This window comes from Diadema setosum, chromosome 15, assembly GCF_964275005.1.
Source record: "Diadema setosum chromosome 15, eeDiaSeto1, whole genome shotgun sequence".
Classification (NCBI taxonomy): Eukaryota; Metazoa; Echinodermata; class Echinoidea; order Diadematoida; family Diadematidae; genus Diadema; species Diadema setosum.
Window position 1 is genome coordinate 23,895,353 of NC_092699.1, and position 22,399 is coordinate 23,917,751.

The window sequence follows — 22,399 nt, forward strand, 5'->3', positions numbered from 1 at the left end:
ACTAGCTGCAAAGACAAAAGTAAGAGTACTAAGACAACACCGAAGTTATCTACTTTAAAGCTAATTAGCTTTGGCAGCTGCTGTTGAAAATCAATAAAATAATATGTGGAAGGTGGATTCATCAATGAGTAAATAGTTTGACACAGTAAATAGTGTAACATGACCACCTGACAAACTGCAAATTCATTCCCACCACAAGCCCACGATCACGATCGAGTCATCCACTGCCAGATGTGGATGGTCATACCAGATTTACCAGGAACGATGCGAGGCCGAGGGTCAACACAATTCACAAATGACAACTCTAGCTCACCTTCATTTCACAACTTCAAGGCTTTCTTCATGCCTAGCTTTCATCACGTTCATACATTAGCAAATTATTAAAGCAAAAACAACAACATAAATTGCATTGCCAAAAAATCTAGTTGTAGAAATTCGAGAAATCAAGCTGAACTATAACTCTTTTTACCATGCATCCAGCTCCAGCATCCAGAGCAGAGTTCACATCAAAACATCGCTGCTCCTGCAAGTTAACGCGAGTCGCGGCCGAGGATTATCACCTGACACTTCGGTTCACACAACGCGCGCGCTGGCGAGTAAAATCGATTTTTACCTTGTTATTGGGCTTCTTTCACTCCGAGAGCTTATCTTTTCAAGCCGATAAGGCTCCACCGAACGCCCACCGAACCTACTTTGTGCAGGGATCTAACATTGTGCGCGAACTTTGTAACGAGCTGGCGGTTTCATTGTCATAAGATGGCCATAAATCGTATAATCAAAGCACACTCGCGCGCGTCAATATACACACACGTGTGTTGTGATGAGATGAGATGAATGCAATACAATGCATGAGCCAGCTCGAGCGAGTAAGCTTTTCCCGTCTTACTGTTACTTTTTCTGCTGATTTTGTGACTAGAATTTCACTGCTACACGAGTTTACTGGTATCCATAGTGAGTTCCAGAATACTTCCTGGACTTTCATGGCAATTCTATTGGTAGTGTGGTGGTACTATACCTGCTAGTCAAGTGAGGTAAAGGTAACTTCCTCCATCAACGTTCAGCAAGGATCCAGGCAGCCGGCAGAGCGGTGGTGTCCCGACGCCTCAGCAGTCGGGGAGCCAGGCCTGGAAAGCCCGGTTCGGTTTTGGGTTCCCAGCCAACGGCCGACGCGACGTGACTGATTGGGACTGGCTGCGGCACTTCGAACGTTTCGACTCACGTACAACGTCTCCCTAACTAATCTAGAGCCCAGAGGAGAGGCTGACTAAATACAGGCCTCATCGCCCGGATAGATGGAGCCTGCTATGACGGCCGAAGCTACCGATACTCTAGGTTATTTCAAAGACCAAGGAAGGCTTGCAGCATTACTACCATTTCTTGCATTCATCGCCTTGTCTGTGACTGTGGTGCTGATATGGTGGATTCGAAACCACCAGAGAAAAAGGTGAACTCCTGATCCCTTTATAGCTTTAACACTAACACTCTAATAAGGCTCTGTGTGACGTATCAGACTAAACTTACTGTTACTTTCTCCCTCCCTTGCTACTCTTTTTTGTTTGTTTTGTTTTGTTTGTTTGTCATTCCTCAGCTCATCGAGTCATTCCTGCACCGTCTTTCATAGAATGATGACTATTTTCTACACATAAATATCAGCACCCGCACGCACACCAGGGTTCGACCTCTCTAGGATGCCAAAGTTTGACCGTGTGCAAAAGCAGTCGGGGAGAGTCTATATTTACAAATAGGTTTCTACATACCAGTAGATATCCGGTCTAATAATTTATAGCAAGTGGTCCAATTTTCGTTTGGGCTGTTGTAGATCCTATCTCTTCTTTAGAATGCACATTTTGGGAGTGAGCTCAGTAATGAGGATTGCTGGAGGCCTACTACTACACCTGTAGTTCATGAGTATGCTGCTGTATTCACATCAGTGTATTCAAAACATGTTACAGTTTGTATATTGGATAAATTCCAGTGGAAGTGTGTACCGCGCCGTGTAGTGAGTACTATGGAGTATATAAACAAAGCTTTTAAACACAGCCTCAAGCATTTTTGACAGTTGTATACTCTGATATAGATGGATCTTTAATACTTCAAAGGACTGTAATTATATTACTAGGGGCTTCCAAAGAAGAACAAAAGCACTCTCAATGGGTTATGCAATGAGCCAGGTGCATTGCTATATCAGTGCATATATTATCTTTTGTTTGGCATACTTGAAGTCCCCAGTTAGAAATTACCTGATTTTTTTTCTTTATTTATTTTTTTATTTATTTTTTTTTTTTTACAGAGCAACACATGTTAGTCTACAAATTTTTGTTTGTTTTGTATGATTATTATGTTTGTTTTATTCATTTCATATTGGGTGTGCTACAGGCGACAGAGAGGGGTGCTGACCAAAGTAGAATGCTGGTTCTGCCAAGCTGCTCTCTGGGTACCTGTCAGAGAGAAGGACTCCTTTGACTGCCTGGAGTGTGAGCAGTACAATGGCTTCACTGAGGTGTGTAAAGCAGGGTTCCCATGGTCGTTGAAAACCTGGAAAAGTCATGGAATTTTGTTTGATTTTCCAGACCAGGAAAAGTCATGGAAAATGCTGCAATTCTAAATATATCATGAAAAGTCATGGAAATTTACAATTTTGTATGTACATATTTTTGATGGATCTTCTTCTTTGCAAAGTTATTTTGTTTGTAAGGAAAACATTTCATTAAATAAAACTGGGCCAACTCATCCACCACAGACAGTGCTGGTGTGACATTGCACGTGGACACTATTTAAATTTCCATTCATTCAACACCAACCAAGGTTTTCATGAAGGTATCCTGCGAACTGCGTTTGAGTTTTGATGTTGCTTTTAAAAACCATGTTGTGTACACCCTTGATAAAATTCCTTTGACGAGTGATGATCTGAACTTTCAGTACTTCATTTCTATTTGACAATCCCAGTGTGTCTTATCACCCAAAACTAAAAATATTCAAAAAAGTGCAAATTTGTTTTTAGCTATATATATGAACAGACTTGTATTTATGAATCATTTTCCCCTCATACACAGAAAGAGAGTAAAACAATAGACAGATCTCCAGGTAATACATTTGACACATAGCTCACAGAACTTACACATTGTATGAAGGACACTAGGTAATGCATTAAACTGCAAGAAATACTTTCCCTGGAGACGATAAGTTTCTGTTCATATCTTCTATTATGTTGAGTACAACCTGATGAGAATATATTTTCAATGAATTGAATCTGGGCACAAACAACAAAAATGAGAGAAATATAAATGTGGAAGGTTATATGTCATATTGTCTTATAAAGTAAAGCCTTGAAATACCGAATGGATGTTTGATTTGATGATGTATATTCTCTGGTTGACTGGTTTGTTTGTGTTCTCTCCCCATGCAGGATGGAGGCTACAACAAGTCCATTCCAGCCCACTTCTGTGAGGAGTTGAATGTGGGTAGGCCCAGGGCCCAAGAGGCTGGAGAGCAGGAGACGGCACAGACTGTAAGCCGCTTCTGCAGTGTATGCCAAACCAATCAAGAACTCAAAATTCAACAGCTTGCTACATTTGTTCCCTCCAGTGAGGTGAGAATCTTGTCAAACTCCTGGATGTTTGATTTTATAGTAATCTTTGATTGTGATATTTTGTTCATTTCATGGAAAGTGTGCCAGCTTTCAGGCCTGACAACTAATGCTCTGATTTTTGGTTCAGTTATATTAGTAGGAGCATTTTTAGATGTTGTAGCTGAGTTTAATGACATTACAGTTATGAAATAGATACGAGTTTCTCATTTTATGCAGCAGACAAAATGAAACAGATATTATCAGAAATCAGGAAAGAGGGCTGATAATTTTAAATTGTGCTATCTATTAATAATGATTTTGCAATCAAGACCTTCTTCACTATCTAGCAGAATATATGTGAGTCTTTGTGCCAATGATTTCTTCATCTAGATAAAGCAGAAAAGCTGCTGAAAACTGCCTATCCAATAGTATCAAACCAGTGGAGGGGCGTGAGCTTTAGATCCTAGCAGAACCTTTGTCAGAGGCAAAATGACCATTTCCCCCTCCCATTTCTTCATCTGTGATTCACATAATTTTCAGTATCTTCACCAGTACTTGGTACAAACTGTTTTTGTGATATTTCAAATCATCTTATGTTTTATGTTGGCAGGAGAGATTTGACGCTGAAGTGAGTGAGTATGCAAACTATTTGGAAGATGCATATAGACTCTGTCCAGCCTGTGACTGGGATGTCAGAAATGAGCTCAACAGGCAGGATGCAGAGATCATGACAAAACAGCTGGGGCAGAGGCTGGATCAGGCTGTCATGAGAAATGTGAAGGTACATGTACAGTATGTGTGAACAAATCTTGGTATGTATGTTTTACAGCTTATCACCCAATCCCATCCCAAGCGTGAATGGTATACATTCAAACAATGTAACTTGGATCAGGATCGAATCAGCATCTTGTTGAGCAGAGATTTTGTTCCTGATCAAGTCTGCAATGAGAATTGCATATGATATTTGTTTTGATATACAAAAATACACTTTGAGCCACAGGGAGTAGAATCCGATGCCAAGGATATGTTGCTGGGGTGACAAGACCTTGTATCTTAAATTTTGGTGAAAATGACTTTTTTTTGCATTAATGATCAGAGAATCAGTTAAGTGATTTCCTGTCCAAATCCTAGCTGTCTTACCCCAAAAAAATTAAGCCACCATGGCTTGTCAAAGGAAAGACTATCCCATTTGATATAGTGCTTTGGCTGCCATGTTTTTGACTCTTCTGAACATTTGACATTTTGTAGATACGAGGTCTTGTCTCCCCAGCATCGAGAAACAAATTTGTATATATTTCTTTTTTTTTTTTTTTGACAATTTTCTCAAACTGTTACATGCATATGAGCAGTCATCTGGTAGGTGCCTCACAAAGAAGCGAAAAGGATACAAAAATTAAAATTGCAAATGATTGACTTGAAATGGCATCCAGATTGTCATCAATCAGATTCAAACTGCTCTCCTCATGTAATTTTTTCTCCTTATCTAATATTTCACATTGAACTCATTCAGAAAGGCATTGTTTGTCAAAGTTCTGTGGCTTACATAATTTTGTTCCTTTATTTTTTTCCCTGTGTATTTTCCAGGGAGAACTGCCTATGAACAATCCACACATAAAATATGTCTTATGGCTGAGAATTCTGTCAATGGCCACTGCAACTGTGATATTCATCTATGAAGTGAAAGATGTCATACCAGGTGAAGGGAGTAAAGGCTCAAGTCTTTTCAGTGGTAAGTTACTATGTTTCTTTTTGTGGTATGTTATGTTTAGGAAAACTTGTGTGTAGCCTGTAGGGAACATATTTCTGCTGCAGCGTTTAACATTTCAATTAATCATCTTTTGCAAATTGTGGAAAAGAAACCCAAGATGGAAAAAAGTAGAAAAAGAAAAATGTACTCTAAAGAATGAAAATATAGTTCTGATGTTCTGTTTATATCACACCCCTCTTCTATGTTTATACTATGCATTCACCTTGGCTCCTAGGTTCATCTAGATGTTCTGTGCATTTCCTATGTGTGTATAAGTGCATTATACATTCACTGTGTAATGTGAAACTGTTGTTTGTTTCTGCAGTGTCTGCACCATTTGCCAAACTTGGAGCTAGTTCCTTGAATGTCGCCCTCTTTGGCCTGGTGTGTTGTATTTCTTCATCCCTGGTGGCTGGGAAATACAAGTGAGTGAGACAAATATATATAATGGTACAGTATGTCTGTTTGGTTACAACCTATAACATTTTGAATAAAATGTCTTTGAGAAAGAAACTAGTACAGACAAAGTGACCAAAAAAGGCTATTTCTGTGAGGCCTTGCATTTTATGGGTATGAAACACTTTGTCAAATTGAGGAGCAGATGTATATCATTTTAAAAAAAAGGCCTGTGTGTGTCCTTTTCACAAGAATGCAGTATTGTGAAATAAGATTTTTTTTTTTTTTTGCTCATGTGTAATTTCTTGTGCTCTGCTGAGTAAGATGAATTTCATGAATTTCAATTTTGAGTTAAGACATTATGAGTGGTGCAGATAACAAGCAAATATGTTGGTGTGCTTTTATATTCGCGCCAATTTTTGGTCGCGTGAATTGTGCAAAAATTTTCCACTGTTATGGTTTCTGTTCTTACCCTTTGTCATTGCATGTGTGTGTTTGTGTGTCTGTGTTTGTTGGCTTAATCCTTACCAGGCTGGGCTTTTGGGCCTGTTCTGTGGCCGGGGGAGGGTTGATTCAACCCCCCCTCCCCGCCCTTTTAAGGTTAAAGGAAAATAAAATCATTAAAAAACAAACAAAAAAACCTAAGCCTATGGCTAGCATCATGTTTTGCCAAATTGGCAATGCAAGTCAAACATAGCAGAAAGTTTTACCATTTCTTTTAACCTTTCAGAGTTTAATGTGTGAAGTGAATATACTTGTTTACTGACACATCCAGATTTTATACATTTTTTTTTTTCATGAAGTTTGTTCCTGATAACCAGAAAGCTTGCTGGAGGCTTGCCCGACATAGCAACAACTGATAAGTAGATTCCAAGCATTGAAGTTTATTCATCAGGAGCAGGTTAATGGAAAAGCTTGCTGCTATTAAGACCCCATGGTAGAATCATTCATGAATTTGAATACTGCGTACATTAGTGAATCAGTCTATTGGCGGATGACAGTCACAATTATCCTTTCTGTATCACAGGCTGACGCACTGGGACTGTGTCTGTCCACTGCTGTGGATGGTTTACATGGGAACCGGCCCAATGCTGTCCTCCATCCCACCTCTACAAACATCAACCTCATCCAGTGCCATCCATCTGATGTTAGGGTCCATCCTGGCCTGGATGCCTTCCAAGGCCTTGCCCATCTTCCTGTCTGTCATGCTGCTGCTGAGCTCTGTCAGGCATGCTGCCCTCTACAGGCAAAGAAAAGCCAGGTTGGCTGTCACCAACAGGTAGGTACCTTCAGATCTGGGCCCCATTTCATAAAAAGTTGATATGATATCAATTCTTGCTTAAATGGCAATTGTTCTGGTAACAACAAAAATCCAGCTTCCTGATTGGCAGTTGGTATTGGAAATTGCCATTCCAGCAAGAGTTGCTATCCTAACATCTTTTATGAAATGGGGCTCTGATTGCCTGTAAATATATTTTGAAGGTGTAGGTGCATTTTGAAGACTTAAAGGGGCTGCTGAAATCACTTTGTTGAGACTCTAAGCTCCTTTGATTGGCAACCAATTGGTTGATATTAGGGGAAAAAAAACTCTGTGAAGAAAGAGGGACTTTTTGTAACTTGTGTATGTGGTTACATGAGAAATAAGTTTGATATCATTTGAACAGGCAGTATTATAGTACTAATACCTATTGATTTAATGCTGTTTCAAAGCTTCCTGTTCCCATGAAATGGTCTTTTGGATGACTCTGCAAATGAAAAATAGTTAACATCTGCAAGCAAAGCAGATAGTTTATAGGCAATATTACACAATAAATTTGCTTATACTTCAACCATATTTATACTGTAAAACGAGGAATGTTCACTTGCATTTTAATTTCGCGAATTTTGCAAGCGCCAAGATTCGCAAAATTAAAATGCATGCGAAATTTCTTGTCTACACTATATGCATTGATCACCAGTGGCAATTCGTGAAAATTTCATGCCACGCAAAATGCCGTCGGCTCCAATTCGCGAAAATTTCGTGCCACGAATATTTCATGTTTTACAGTACTTATTGAAATGTGGAAAATTAATTTCATTTCTGCGTTCATGGAAATTCTTTATGCATATACAAATATATGTTGTTATCTGTAAATCAATTTACAAAATCCTTGTAGCCAGCTGTACTCCCCCATGTACTACAGTACTCCCTACTCCCAAATGGGAGATAGTCCAGTTTAACTGTTGTGGAAAGGTTATAAAAACAGCACATTGCTCTGTTTTCAATGTATTTTATGATGATCATTTTCCTCAAATTTTCTTAGATGATCATCTTTCCCACATAAGGTATTCCATATCTTATTAGACAAACAAGTGATTGACATGACGTATATCTATAAATGGTGTATTCAGGATCAAGAGCCTAACAAAGCCCCCACCCCAGCCACGGAAGGAGATAAAAGAGGAGCCGGTAGAAACACAAGAAGAGTCTGCACCCATCGAGATTGACTCGGCATCGCCTACGCAAAGCCTGCGGGCTGAGAACCAAGAGATCAAACACATTTTCCTGGACCAGGACATTGGGGGACTGAGCCTTGGACCTCCGCCCACGACCAAGCCGAGGAACAGAGGTGGGATTCTGATAGAGATTTAGCTGCTGTAATCATTACCGTCCCAAAGTGAATCAAATTTATAGACTTGCATCAGGTTTCTTATCTGTTCTACTGTAATGACAAGGACGGTTAAAAAAAAAAATGAAATTTGGGGGGAAAAATTATCTCAATCATTTTGTCCAGGGTATATAATAACTTGAAAGAGATTCTTCAACTGTGGTTTGATGTCTTGAGTCATTTAGTCCTGAAAAAAAAAACAAGCAAACATCTGATTGTTCGTAATTGATGATATAGGTATTGATTCTGTAGTTCAGGTGGCTGCTGTGTTCTTCTTCTTTTTTTTTTTTTTGTTATGTAAATGAGTGTAGCCCATCATCTTCAATTTTATGTGATTGAGCATTTACAAGATTTTGAAGCTCTTTCTTCATGTCACAAATTATAAAAAATAAACAGCATATTGGTATGTAATGTCAGAACGTGATTCCTAGTGCTATCATTACATACACGAGGAAAAAATGAATCAAATAATATAATACTATGTAGCCATTTGCAAAATATATATATCTGCCAGTGGGAAAATTATACTTCATTATCTTTCATGCCTAGACCTAATTAATTAAATCAATGTAGAGAGGTATCATGTCTGAATGTAGCTTGACTTCTATCCTTGCAGATGTATGGACAGCTCACACCCCGCCAACCAGTCGGCCGACCACGCCTCTCTTTGAAGAGCGCCCCTCCTCTCGGCAGTTCCGACCGGTCATATCACCAGCGACCTTTAACCCCTCCAGTCTGAAGCGAACTGCATCGCAGTCGTCGTTTGCATCCTCTTTCAGCGGTGCCTTTATGACGTTACTGAAGCCACAAGAAGGCCAGACTCTATCTTCAAGGGAGCCCCAAGCAGAGAGCGGAAGAGGTGAGTGTGACAGGGTTCTGAGATCAATAACAAAGTTGGCTTTCACAGTGCCTATCAACATTTGGGCACACTCGCTCAAGGTCAAAGATCAAAAGTCGAGGTCAAAGGCTTAAATTTCAGTATTTCCACTTCCATCTCTACAATAACGGAATGTTCATGAAAGTTAATACATACAATCCGACATGGATTCTCTTTGGAAGTTTTGGGTCAGAGGTCAAAGGTCAAGATACAAAGGTGAAGTTCAGTTGGTAAAATTACACCAATTAATGCAAAAATTGTACTGTTTTCTCCATATCCTGGAATGAATTGTAAGTATACACTTAGTGTAATTAAACTTGGTATATGCAATTTTGTACATGCATGACCACACAGGAATTATTTAGGGATAGGTTTTGGGCCATGGGAAACAAAGGTCAAGTAAATATGCTAAAATTTCACCTGTTTTCCATATTTTGAAAGTGGCTCATAGCATTGTAATGAAAATTAGTATAAGTCTACTAGATATTATTTGCCAATCATATGAAATTGTTGCTCACATTAGCAATATGTACTGTAGACATATTGAGATCATGTAAAGATCTGTTTGCAATATCGAATGAGTGATCAACATTTTTGTGTTCATATGAGCTTTAATTTTTTACATCATTAAATCAATTAAATGTCACTGTAGGTATTTATACGAGTTTTTCCTTTCTTGCTACAGGGAGCAGCATCCAGACGTTTGGAGACGATAGTTCCGACAGTTCTCTTCCGCTCGGAATGAGCGCCTGCAAACAGGAAAACTCACTTCAATCACCCGTCAAGGTGCACAAGACTCCTGTGCAAGGTAAGATCAAAAACATACCAGTCTGGTAGTCTTTGTTCCCGCAGACCTCATGGAAATTTGCCAGTCATCCTTCCTTGGTGAGCTTTCTTTGATATTTGCAATACGTGTGTATCAGAGATGCCAACTGTTTTTATGCCTCCGCAATGAAGTGGCCGGAGGCATTATGTTTTTTTGGGTCGTCCGTCCGTCCGTCCGTCCGCCCGTCCGTCCGTCCCGTTTTGTTTTTGTCGATATCTCAAGAACCGTGTGGTGGTTTTACATCAAACTTGGTATGAGGGTATATCCTTGGGGGATAATACTTTGTGTGGATTTTAGGGTCACAGGGTCAAAGGTCAAAGGTCACAGGTTATTTTGTGGAAAAAAATTGAAATTTCATGTTTTTCTCCATATCTCGCAAATGGTTCAAGGTATCTTCATGGAACTTAGTATATATGCTTGTACTGATGGGCAGTGATTATCTAGGGAAGTTGGGTCATGGGTCAAAGGTCAGGGGTCAAAGGTCAAGGTCAACTCCTCAAAATATCACTACTTTCCTTAAAATGCAATATGCCTGAAGGTTTTTATTTTTGTTTTAACTTGATGTATGCATGTATTACCCAATATATATTCTGTGGGAAGTTTCTTGCCAAAAGGTCAAAGATTCAAAGGTCAAGTGAAAGTGCTGAATTGCACCTTTTCCTCCATATCTCAAAAGTAACTCAAGGTATCATCATGAAACTTACATATTTATGCATGTTCAACCTAACAGTGATTCTCTTTGGAACTGTGAGGTCAAAGGTCAAAGGCCAGGTTTAGATAATGCTATTTTCCCATTTGATACTGAAATCATACTTTTTCTCAATACCTTGAAAATTACTCAATGCATAAACTTATAAAAGGGTCAAAAGTCAAGTAAAAATCATCTGTTCCCCAAATACCTGCACTCTGACATTTTAATCATTCATCCAATTAAACCTAGTTCTAGGAAAGTGAACATTCAGCACATTTGTGGCAAACCTGTCATTTTAATATTTTGCCATTTGTGTGAAACTGTCATCACACATTGTCAAGACATTGTACTATAGACCTATTAGGAGAACCATGCATTATGGCGGAGGCATATCAGGCCCCGTAACAATATATCTAGTTTTTTTGTTGTTGTTGTCGTTGTTTTATTTTGGCCAAAAATACTAAGGCTTCATGAAAAATACTGTTTTTCCAAATTGTATCAATACACATGTCTATTGCAGGAAAGGTACAAATACTGATTTTTCCATAGGGAAAAAATATCACCTTTTCAGCTCTCAGAGTACTGCACAACTGTTTATCTGATAGGATTGGCATCACTGGGCCCCATCTTTGTGATAGAAAACGATTTCAAACTCCTTGAAAGCTCCAATTGATCATAACTTGTGATCAATTGCAATTCTCCGATCAATACAGACCAAAAGTTTTTATAAGATTATTGATTTGGGGATGTACAACTGATTCGACACCAAGAAATGTAGGCCCCTTCTACTGTTGAGTGGAAACCCTCCTGTACATCTTTGTTGTATAACTTGTGCTGAAAGACCACAGAATTTTAATCATGGCTCAGGTCATGTGTGACAAAAAGTATCACACAGAATGTTTAATGGTGACTGAGGAAATACTGTGAAAAACTTTACCAAAGGATTGAAAAACTGCAAATCATTACAGCAGTTCAGAAACAATTTTACACGCACTTTCCATATTTAATAGCAACATAGTTTTGTTTATTCTGCCAGTATGTTACTCTTTTCTTTTTTCCTTCTTCAGCCTGCTTTGATTGTGTACCATTTGTGTTCTATATATTTTGTTCCTATATATTGCAAGTTGAGAAAGTCTTGTATTTACTTTGGGGCCTATTCCCAACAAGCCTGAAAGGCTTTAATTGGTCCCCCACAATGAATATGTTTATACTATGACTTGAAATGTAATGATTGTTGTTTTTAATGTGGAAATAAAATGAAATAAAAAAATCTCTGAAAGTGGAAAGACTGAAAGCAGTGACAGTACTTGTCAATGATCATTAGTGTGTGCCATTTTTAAGATTTGAAATTATTTGTACCTGTCTTGTATGGATTTGTGTGCATTGACACTATTAAATATTATTGCCTCAACATGTGGCACTTGACCAGTTTTCATAGCTTCTTTTTGATTTTGTGTGTCCACACAAGCAAGAAACTAATGGGAGATGACACAGTTAAACATAAAAAGCAAACAGTGGTCTTTCGTGAATGTGCCTTACCAACACTATATAGGATTTTAATACATGCTTGATTAATACTTCGGTGGCATGGCGTGGTATGCCTTGTCAATTTTGCTATAGGATTTCACAGTGCAATGTCACTCCAAGTTCAAGTTGGCTGTAGTAAATACTGGTGGATACAAAGTGGCACACAAACTTATGTTTCATGTGGTAATATTCGTACCAAGATGGGAATCATATCACACCACTTTGACTGGGTTTGGATATTCAGTGCTCTCTTAACTCTTTATGTGCCACATTTGCACGCCCGACTCAGTCGACAGCGTGCCAAGTTCGCATATTCTCCTCAAACGCACAAACCCACAAACCCACCCAAACTGATTGATAAATTACCAAATGCCACTGTACAATGAAAGCATTTCTGGTGATTACATTCCTGTCACATGTAGCTTGCATTTTTGATGTGGTGATTAATAAAGAGGGTTATGAAAATCCAGGACTGATTTTCTTATTTACGAGATAAATCTATGTACCCACCTATTTTGCTAGTCACTGACTACGCACGCCAAACGAGCAAGTTTTAACACAGAACTAAGTAGAGTGCACACCCCACCCCCCTGACTCCCCACCCTGACTCCCCCACTTGCGCCGTCCGCGGGCACCCTCTTCCTCGAACACTGCCGCAGCCCTTGGGAGTCCCAAGCAGTGGGACATGTCGAGGAGCGGGGATGGTGGGTGGGTCATAGGTGGGTCCATAGATTTATCTCGTAAATAAGAAAATCAGTCCTGGATTTTCATAATTTACAGCAATAAATCAATGTACCCACCTATTTTGCTAGACTTACACTGATAACGTCTGGGGGGCATGTCCCTCTGGGAGGAAGGGTCCACCAGGAGTCAGGCAACACTTCCTGCGGCGGTCAGCACTGCAGAGGCAAAGGATTCCTCCCCGGCTGGGATGTCCCGCAGGTAGTGGGAGATAAACGAGTTGGAAGAGTGCCAGTATGCTTTCTGGATCTCCCCTAGAGGCACCCCTTGAAAAAGTGCCCAGGAAGTGCTAATGCCACGTGTATCATGGGCCCGGGGGGTAGCTCCTGGTAGTAAGGCTTCTGTACCAGCGGCCTGGATGGCTTCCACAATCCAACGGGAAATGGAATCTCGCGATGCTGGTGTGTAGGGCTCGCGTGTAATAATGAATAACTGGTCGTCCTTGCGTAAACTCTTGGTCCTATCGAGGTACCATTTCAAGGCTCTGACCAGACACCAAACCTTGTCTTCTGCGATAGAGGACAGTTCCGAGAGTGGGCTAATAAAAATCTCCACTGGACCTGAGGAGGCCGTTTGATTTTTAGCTATGTAGGTAGCCCTGGGGATGAGGCGTACCCCACACCTCTCCCACCTGATATGACCTGGGGTAAGACAGAGGGCATGAAGCGCGCTGCGCCTCTGGCCTGAAGCTGTTGCTAACAAAAAGGCTGTCTTCATACGAAGGTGGTGTAAGGAAGATGTGGCCATGGGTTCGAAGGGTGGTCTGGCCAATGCATCTAAGACGCGGGGCAAGCTCCAGGCGGGGACCAACTTGGTCATGGGGGTTCGTTTCAAGAAAAAGGAGCGGAGCAACTTAGTAAGATATGGGGAAGAGGAAATTCTTGACCCGTCTGGAAAACCCGAGTGTATTGCTGCGATGGCTGAACAATAGCCCCTAATGGTAGAGAGAGCCCTTTTCTTGTCAAAGAGAGAGATAAGGAAGTCAGCCACGCATCCTAAAGGGGCTGTACGGGTTTCTACACCCCTAGACTCGCACCACTCCGAGAAGGCAGCAAGGCGTGAATTGTAGATCTCCCTAGTGGAGTCCCGGCGGCTGTGCATGACAAATTCTGCTGCCCGGTCTGAAAGGCCCGATTGTCTGGCCGATTCCCCGATAGCGGCCAAGCCGTTAGACGAAGTGAGGCTGTACGTTGATGTAGGATTCCCAAGATCGGTTGAACCACTAGATCTGGTCGCAGGGGGAGACTCGTCGGACGACTTGCAAGGAGATCGAATAGTTCCAGGAACCATGGTTTCCTGGGCCAACAAGGGGCCACCAGGAGTACCACTGCTCTGTCCTCCCTGATTTTCCGTAGGACGCGAGGAATTAGGGCTATCGGAGGAAAGGCATAAGCTTGGATTCCCCTCCAGCTGATAGAGAAGGCATCCAGGGCCCATGCTCCGGGGTCCTGTACCTGGGAGCAATAAAGAGGGAGCTGATGGTTGAGGACCGAGGCAAATAAGTCCACTCGAAGAGGGCCCATCGTCCTCTGGATGAGGGACATGACCTCTGGGTGGAGCATCCACTCGGAGGGTAAACAGCGTCCCCGGGAAAGGAAATCTGCAATCAGGTTGTCCTGTCCTGGGAGATAGGAGGCGACCGGCGTGATGTCCCTGTGGCGACACCATCTCCAAAACTGTGCCGCTAAACTGCTGAGGTTCATTGAGCGGGTACCTCCCTATTTATGTATGCAGCTACCGTAACATTGTCTGTGCGTATCAGTACAGTGCGTCCCCTTAATAGGGGGAGGAACTGCTGTAATGAAAGCTGCACTGCTTGAAACTCCAGGACATTGATGTGTCTTATAGCAGCTCTGTGAGACCACCTCCCGGCTACCATGTTGCCCTGACAGTGCCCCCCCCCCCCAGCCCTGCAGGGATGCATCCGTGGTGACAGTGACAGACGGCTGTGGTACCCGCAGGGGTTTTCCCTGGCTGAGAAAGCTGAAGTCCGTCCATCTGGCTAAAAGTAGCCTTATGCCCGCTGGAATTGGGATTTGGCTGGATAGAGGGTCCCTGCTTGGACGATAATGCCGCAGCAGGTGGTGTTGAAAGGGCCTCATGAACAGCCTGCAGTCTGGTAGGACATCTACCAGGCTGGCCAGGTATCCCACAAATTGGAGGAACTTACTGGCTGAGGTCCTGCGAGTCCTCCGCAAAGTTGCTGCTGCCCGGCGGATTTTCTGAATCCTGTCTGGGCTGGGACGGGCGAGCTGGTTTCGCTTGTCTATCTCCGCTCCCAGAAAAGTGGGGGTATGAGTCGGAGATAGTTCTGTCTTGTCCCAGTTTATTATGAAGCCCAGCGCCTGCACAGTCTGGACCAGGATTAGGACCTGGGCTGCAAGGAGATGCTCTGAGTTTGCTACGAGGAGCCAATCGTCCAGGTAGCAAAATAGGCGGAGCCTGCGTCCTCTCAGGTATGCTGCTACCTCCGACACTAGTCGTGTGAACACCCGTGGGGCTGGTTTCAGGCCGAAGGGCAGGGCCCGATAACGGTAAGTCTTGCCGTTTACCGAAAATCCCAGGAGGTCCCGAGAGTTGGGATGAATGGGAACATGGAGGTAGGCATCTCTCTGATCCAATGAGACCGCAAGATCGTTGGGTCTGAGAAGGGGAAGGATCATGGATAATGTTTCCATGCGGAAGGATGCCGATGGAATGAAGGTATTTATCCTCTTTAAATTGAGGATCATTCTGAAATTTCCCGAGCGCTTGGGAATTATGAATACAGGGGAGAGGCAGAGATGGGTATGATCTCTCACCCTTTCTATGGCCCCTTTTACCAGCAGGGCTGTGATCTCTGTCGCAAGCAGCTGGCGGGTAGGGGCCCCTGTAGGTAGGGTGCATCTTCTGATAGCTCCGCCCGGGAGCGGGCCGGTTAGAGCAATGGAGAAGCTGTCGCGCACGATGGAGAGAACGTAGGCGTCTGATGTGAGGGTTCTCCATGCTGATAGGAAGAAATGAAGATGCCTACCCCCACAGGGGGGGACAAGCGCTCTGGGAAACCCGTCAAAAACGGCGTCTTGGCGGACTTGCGGGTATCACCCCGCCGTTTGTCACCAGCAGCTCGTCCGCCACGTGACCGATCTTGTCGGGCTGATTGGGCGGAGCTGGGTGCCGGTACCGTCACCGTGACAAGGCGCTGGGATTGCGCGGTATGCCCTCCCGCAGTCGGGGGACGAAAGGTCTCCTTCCGAGGTCGGGGGGTATGCCCCTGTCTGGGCTACTTTAACTGTTGTGCTATCTCAGCTGCTTGTTTGCGGCTGGCTACCTCCCTCTCGATTACCTGAGCAAATTGTCCGGCAAAGAGAAGGGGGCCACGGCAAGAGAGGCCCTGGGTGAGGGTGGGGACATCCCCCTGCTTTACACCCAAACTGTGCAGAGTCATCTCGCGGCGGTGATGGGTAGTATATACTGCGGCCTGAGATAACTGGGACCGTTGCAGTCCTGTGAGGGAGAGGAGTCATCTATGACTGCTCTGTCCCCTTTGGATACCCCAAGTTCCTGTGCACGGGCATTGAGCCCAATGAGTGCACCCATATAGGCCGAAAGCTGCATGCCCGAGTGTACCATGGTGGACATGGCTGCCGAGCGGGCATCCTCCTCCCTGAATGAGCGGGAGCGCAAGGGGTTGCGGGAGGCTACACATTCCCCTACCGCTAGCGTGTCAGGGGAAAGTTTCTCCGCTAAGAAGAAAGATTGAAAATCCTCCTCCTGGAAGGTGAAGGCCTTGCCCAGGGCTGTGCCGGATTTTTGTGGGGGTTGCCCGGCAATGCGGTCAAACTCTCCTTTGAAATCGGCAGTCAGGGGAATGCCTGTGGGCGGGGCTTGTTGCCTAAAGAGCAGTGAAGCCCGCGATTCCTCCTGCTCTGCCTGTTTGTAAGTATCGGGCAGGTATTTGTGCAGCAAGGTATGGGCTTCAGTGCCCATCCGCTGAAGAGTAGGGGGGTCCTGGGCCTCCGTGGGTTTGGGAGATGGGGCCCTCGAGCTGCTTGAAAGGCAGGACACCAAATCAGTGTCGTCCCATGCTCGGTCGGGAAAGGCCATGACCTCAAAAGGCGGGTCCACATACAAGGGAGTGGTACTAGCCCGGTACGTCTCCTCCCGGGGGGCGCACCCTGCGCCGCCGGAGGATGAGATGGCCTGTGCGGTGGTGCTGGCGGCGATATGATAGCCGTGGGCCCAGTGGCAGGGCTTTCCGTACTAGGCGGGTTGCCGTTCGCCCCAGTGGGTGTCGTTAAAGACCAGCCCTGGTGGGCGGCAAATGCCTGAAGCATGCCCATAAGTTTGCCTTCCGAAGGGACAGCTGTCGGGCGATCTTTGCTGGACTTTTTGTCCTTTTTCCTTTTCTTAGCTTTCTTATCCTCTCGTAGGAAGGATAGGCATCTGCTACCCGCTTTAAGCCGCGGGAGGAAGGCAGGGCTGGTAGCGGGTCGAGGTTGTGGGTCAGAAGCGGGAGGGGGGACAATTCCCCAGGGTCCTGAGCCACGCGTCGGTCCGTGGCAACCACAAAAGATTGCCCAGCCCCCGGCGCTGCACGCCGAGCTTGCTCCCCAAGAGGTGACGCAGAAACCACCGCTGGCTGGGAGGAAAGATCAGCTGCGCAAACCAGGGGGGCGGGGGACAGAACCCCTCGCCCTGGCCGGAGCCATTGACGGGGCGAAACCTGCCTGGGATGGCCTGGGCACCCTGGTCGTTGGCTGGCGGAACAGCCACAGGGCTTGGGGAAGCCGACTCGGGCGAAGGCCCGGCCGATGGGCGCCATGGACGACCCGAACCATAAGAAACTGTCTCCGTAGAGGAGCTCATGATGTTTCCAATATTTGTGACCTAGAAACATACGCCTTGAAAAAGGCGGTTGGGTTTATATACTGTTCTTATCTAAAGTCAAGTAATCTTGAAACAAGGATATAAGAACTTATAGGACTTACCCTGATGCTAGCTAGGCCACAGGATATGCACTCACGTCCCGACACGAACGTCTGCAGTCACGCAGAAAGGATCAGGAGCCGGCGCATGCATGGCGCTAGATATGCAAAAGTCCCACAGTGAAACACGTACGCGGGACTATACCGTGTCGGTACTGAACGAGGAGGTTACGATAGTACAATAAATCGTCTAAATCCCTCGAAATATTTAGGTTCTCAGATCAAAAAAGGTTACAAAATTATATAGAACACCATGAAGTTTGTAACACTAGAGAAAAAGATGATAGAGATACTCTGAAGTTACGATGGAAGGGGATGAATTCCCCGTCCAAAGAACTTAGCTGCTACGTCTAGGCTGCGAGCAAAGAAAGAGGAAGAGGGCGCCCGCGGATGGCGCAAGTGGGGGAGTCAGGGTGGGGAGTCAGGGGGATGGGGTGTGCACTCTACTTGGTTCTGTGTTAAAACTTGCTCGTTTGGCGTGCGTAGTCAGTGACTAGCAAAATAGGTGGGTACATTGATTTATTGCTGTAAATTATTCCCTACCTGATTTGCGAGTAAATTTCTGTCACTGTTTTGTGTGCAACGGTCATGGCTCTACAATGATGTATCTACTGTTCATATGAAAAAAAAAAACAGTTGTAGATTTGTCACGCAATTTAGATCTAAGCAAAGCTTTGCAGTTTCTCTACACTTTCGCTCATCACATGTCCATAGTTACACAAATCTATGAAAGTTAGATTTTATAGATTTGAAAAGCAGAATGTTTTCCCAAAGCATGACTATGTTGGTGTCTCAGAATAATGTGGCATGCAGGGGGTTTACACCATGGCACATGAAGAGTTAAAAGACTAGAAGGTCAAGGTCAAGCAGGCAACATATGGCCAATCTCCCAATATTTCTGGCTTGTTTTAGAAGGCTGACGAGACTTGGCTGAATCAATGAAGTACCAGTAATGAGGCATACCTGTCAGTGCATTGTGGCTATGTGTGTTCTTTGTGTGTGTTGCCAATTTGAGGATGTTCCGAGTTTCGTTACAGATTTGTGATAATAATGTATTTTCTTCGTTTATCTCATTTTTTTCCCACCCATCTCTTCTCCCCCCTCACCCCTCATAGGTTGGACATCTTTCCTGCTGCCGTGCCTCCTTGGTTTCAGTCTTGGAATCAATTTTGCTGTAGTGATCTACCTGGTGTATGGCAGGTGACCTTCACTAAACATGTGATGCTCTAAAAATAACTCGGTGAACATAGCGCTATGCATCCATTTAAGGAGAATACAAACCTGTCAAAGACAGTTGTACAGTCTTATGTTGGTTGTGTGAAAGAATGATGCTTAAAGGAGGCATCTACCAGCATGAAAAAAAGTTATTTTGTAATGATGGCAGTGAAACACAGGTGACTGAAGTAGGAAGATGTCTGGATGCCTATAAACTGTCTGAAATAAGCTCCTGTTAATGTCTGACAAAAGACATCTTCTCTCATGTGACTGAAGTGTCAGTTGTTTGACAGGGTTGATTTTCTCATTAAAAAAAAGATGATCAGAAAGACTGAAGTACTGTATGCAAAGAGCATTTTGAAGAGAGGTCAAGTTTTTCAGTTGGAAAGATGTGTAGCAAGGTATCATTAAACCAAATAAGGAGTGTGATGTCTTAAGATTGATGAAACTGACTACTGTGAGATGGTCACAGGATATTATCTTAAAATAAAATTTCCTGCTGTCTTCAAGGTCAAAGATAAAAGGTCAAAGTGAAGAATTTGACAAAACTTGACCTGTCTAAGTGCAGAAATGCCTAGACTTTAATTTCAGGATGAAAACTGAGATGGCAGACCTTGACAGGAAAGTATCTGTCAGTGCAGAAATGCCACTTAAGATTTAAGTGACATTAATTGACCTGTGACTTAATGTCAGAGGTCAAAGGTGAGGTTGAAGCACTTGATGAAACTTTACCTAGCAGGTGCAGAAATGTCACTTTACCCATTGAGAATGAGCTGATTTTGCTACAACATGCATTTTCTCATAGACACTTGCCCGAGTATACTCGGAACTCGTCCTCAACGGGTTTAATGTCAGAGGTCAAAGGTGAGGTTGAAGATTTCACAGAACTTCACCAGGCAAGTGGAGAGCATCAAAGATAAACAGATTTGACTTGTCAAAGTGAGTAGGCTGAATAAAAGTGAGATACTTTAGGGGCATATCCGGCAATACCTTGAATCGAATGGTCCAGACTTTGTCTGACGTAGTGTGCATTATTTGAAATAAGCTTTACCAGAGTGGTCAAACTTTGTGCCTCCTTCAACCACCAAGAATTTCCAAGAATTTCTGAAGAATTTGTGTGATGTAGCAACAAATGATCTCCATGTATTTTATATGCAAATGAATATGTCACCTCTAGGAATCATACAGATAACAGAGAGGAAGAAACTTATATGGTCACATGTTACCATTTGATTAAGAATCAAACTTTGTGAATCATCATTACTTTTTTGCCAGTTCAAACAATATCATGTCTACCATGCCACATATTTGTGCTGCTTTGTGTAAACTTTGAATGTTACTTGTGTAGAATTGATTGTCAGATTTGGAATTGTAATGAAAAAGTATGGTCTAATGAACTTGATTTTTATGTCTGTGTATGTTATTTTTTTTTCATTATTGACAAGACAAATGGAGACCCATTGCAACGAATTCACAAAGGTAGTTTACACCAGAACCATAAGGCAAGCATGGAATTGGCCTAATTTCCATGTGTGCCTGCTCAATACTAGTACTGGAAGCCATGGTGCCATGATGGCAGTTCATTTTCTCTGAAGCTCTGAAGTTTCATCCACATACATGTAATCATGTATTCGATATTCAAGTGTGTTTCGCGGCAAGTGACCTTGAGGTGAATATGTGTAGATCTAGACCATCGGTCATTAAACCCACAAGACTCCCGCAAAGCAACGCTTAGAGAAAAATGGTATAAATGTTTTTGTCTAAATGGAGTGGACAACCTTTTATAAGAATACTGGGCATTTGACTGAATTTGTATGGACTGAATTCAGTTGGTTACTTGATATGCATATATGTATGGTGCTGCCAACCCTCTTATTTGTAAGGCCAGCAAGTGGTTGGCAGGTGATCTGTTGTGTATCATCCATCACAAGGAAGACGTCTGCTGCACTTGAGGTGTGATCATGTTGTGTGCTAACTTCGACGTAAATATTCTTTATGGATGAGTAAATCTGGATGACAGATTAGAGAAGTACAGTATACTTATGAAAAAAAGGAATAGTATGAGATTGTTCTGATAAGATTCAATATCATTTTCATAATTATGATTACAGTAACTGATATGTGGTTTGTCTATAGTAATTAAGATCAATTCCAAGACATGGAAAGTTGAGAGATTGAAGAATTTCGGATAACATTTCTCTTCCTCCTCTTCTGTTATTAGGGAGCTTTAGTTTTTTGCGACGCAGATGTTCAGAGGAAGAACAAAAAAAAGGAGGACTAAATAAACAAAATCGCTATCAAAATCAATCTGTCATTGTCTTGAATTTTCACGTGTTTTGGGCTACTTTTGCGTCCGCTCAATTCACGACGTAGAGAGCTACTCAAGGCAATGATCATTTTGGGCACAATTTTACTATGTGTAATCTGAAGCCAACGCAGTCGTCTTAACGTCCGTGTCTCAAATTTAAAGTTCCTTATTTGGGGAGGGGGAAACTATGATTAGACTCAGACATCTGAAAGCAATATAGATGAAATTTTGTTTCATGGTTTCGCTTTGACTAGACACCACCTGTACACTGTTCTCTGAGGGTCACTGTGCACGTGACTGTCAAAGTACATTGTAATGCTTGCTCTGTAGGAAATAAAAATGTATGTGCTCATCATGTTGCTGTTCTCTTCTTCCTCAGAAATCATCCTGTGTGTTGTCTTTCAGGTCTGTGTGTATGTTTGCCGACTGTTCATTGGTATTTTACAATGATAAATTCTACCACATGCAAAGAAAAGTGAGAGAGATGATTACATAAAAGTTATGTAACAACAATCACATGAATAAATTTGATGAAATGTCGAGATAGACGATAGATGAAAATTTGGAAGAGATGATCTTTAAAAATGAGTAGTTGATATGAACTGAAACAGCACTTCAAAGGTGTGTCATAATGCAAGCTTGATTTTCACACTGTTCAAGACTTCAGTGACATTTGTGATGACATTGTGTATGTAAAACAAAAGACAAAAACAACAAACATGGAATCCAAACACCACTTTTTAAGATTTTTTTTTTTTATTTTTGTCAGAACAATGAAAATATTATAGGTAGCATGCACCAGATTGCAGAATTTGGACATATATTCTTTTTTAAAAAAATGCTAAAACTCCTCACCGCTGGAAGTAGGACAGCATCCTCTCACAGCTT

At 42.8% G+C, this 22,399-nt stretch overlaps 1 protein-coding gene across 1 annotated transcript; it reads left to right on the top strand.

The window, feature by feature from the left end:
• The first annotated feature begins 1,297 nt into the window (after positions 1-1,297).
• On the top strand, positions 1,298-21,866 carry LOC140238488 (uncharacterized). The gene is made up of 11 exons (XM_072318392.1): positions 1,298-1,444; positions 2,377-2,500; positions 3,407-3,589; positions 4,179-4,349; positions 5,153-5,297; positions 5,641-5,740; positions 6,739-6,990; positions 8,103-8,320; positions 8,976-9,218; positions 9,922-10,044; positions 19,104-21,866. The coding sequence occupies exons 1-11, from the start codon at positions 1,305-1,307 to the stop codon at positions 19,190-19,192; spliced, it is 1,788 nt and encodes a 595-aa protein (XP_072174493.1). The 5' UTR covers positions 1,298-1,304; the 3' UTR covers positions 19,193-21,866.
• Positions 21,867-22,399: the final 533 nt, after the last annotated feature.

Excerpts from the sequence above, each read along its gene's own strand:
- LOC140238488 (XM_072318392.1), top strand. The coding sequence starts at position 1,305 with ATGACGGCCGAAGCTACCGATACTCTAGGTTATTTCAAAGACCAAGGA. Across the intron at positions 2,501-3,406 it reads AGTACAATGGCTTCACTGAG|GATGGAGGCTACAACAAGTC; the intron begins GTGTGTAAAGCA and ends CTCCCCATGCAG. Across the intron at positions 6,991-8,102 it reads AGGTTGGCTGTCACCAACAG|GATCAAGAGCCTAACAAAGC; the intron begins GTAGGTACCTTC and ends TGGTGTATTCAG.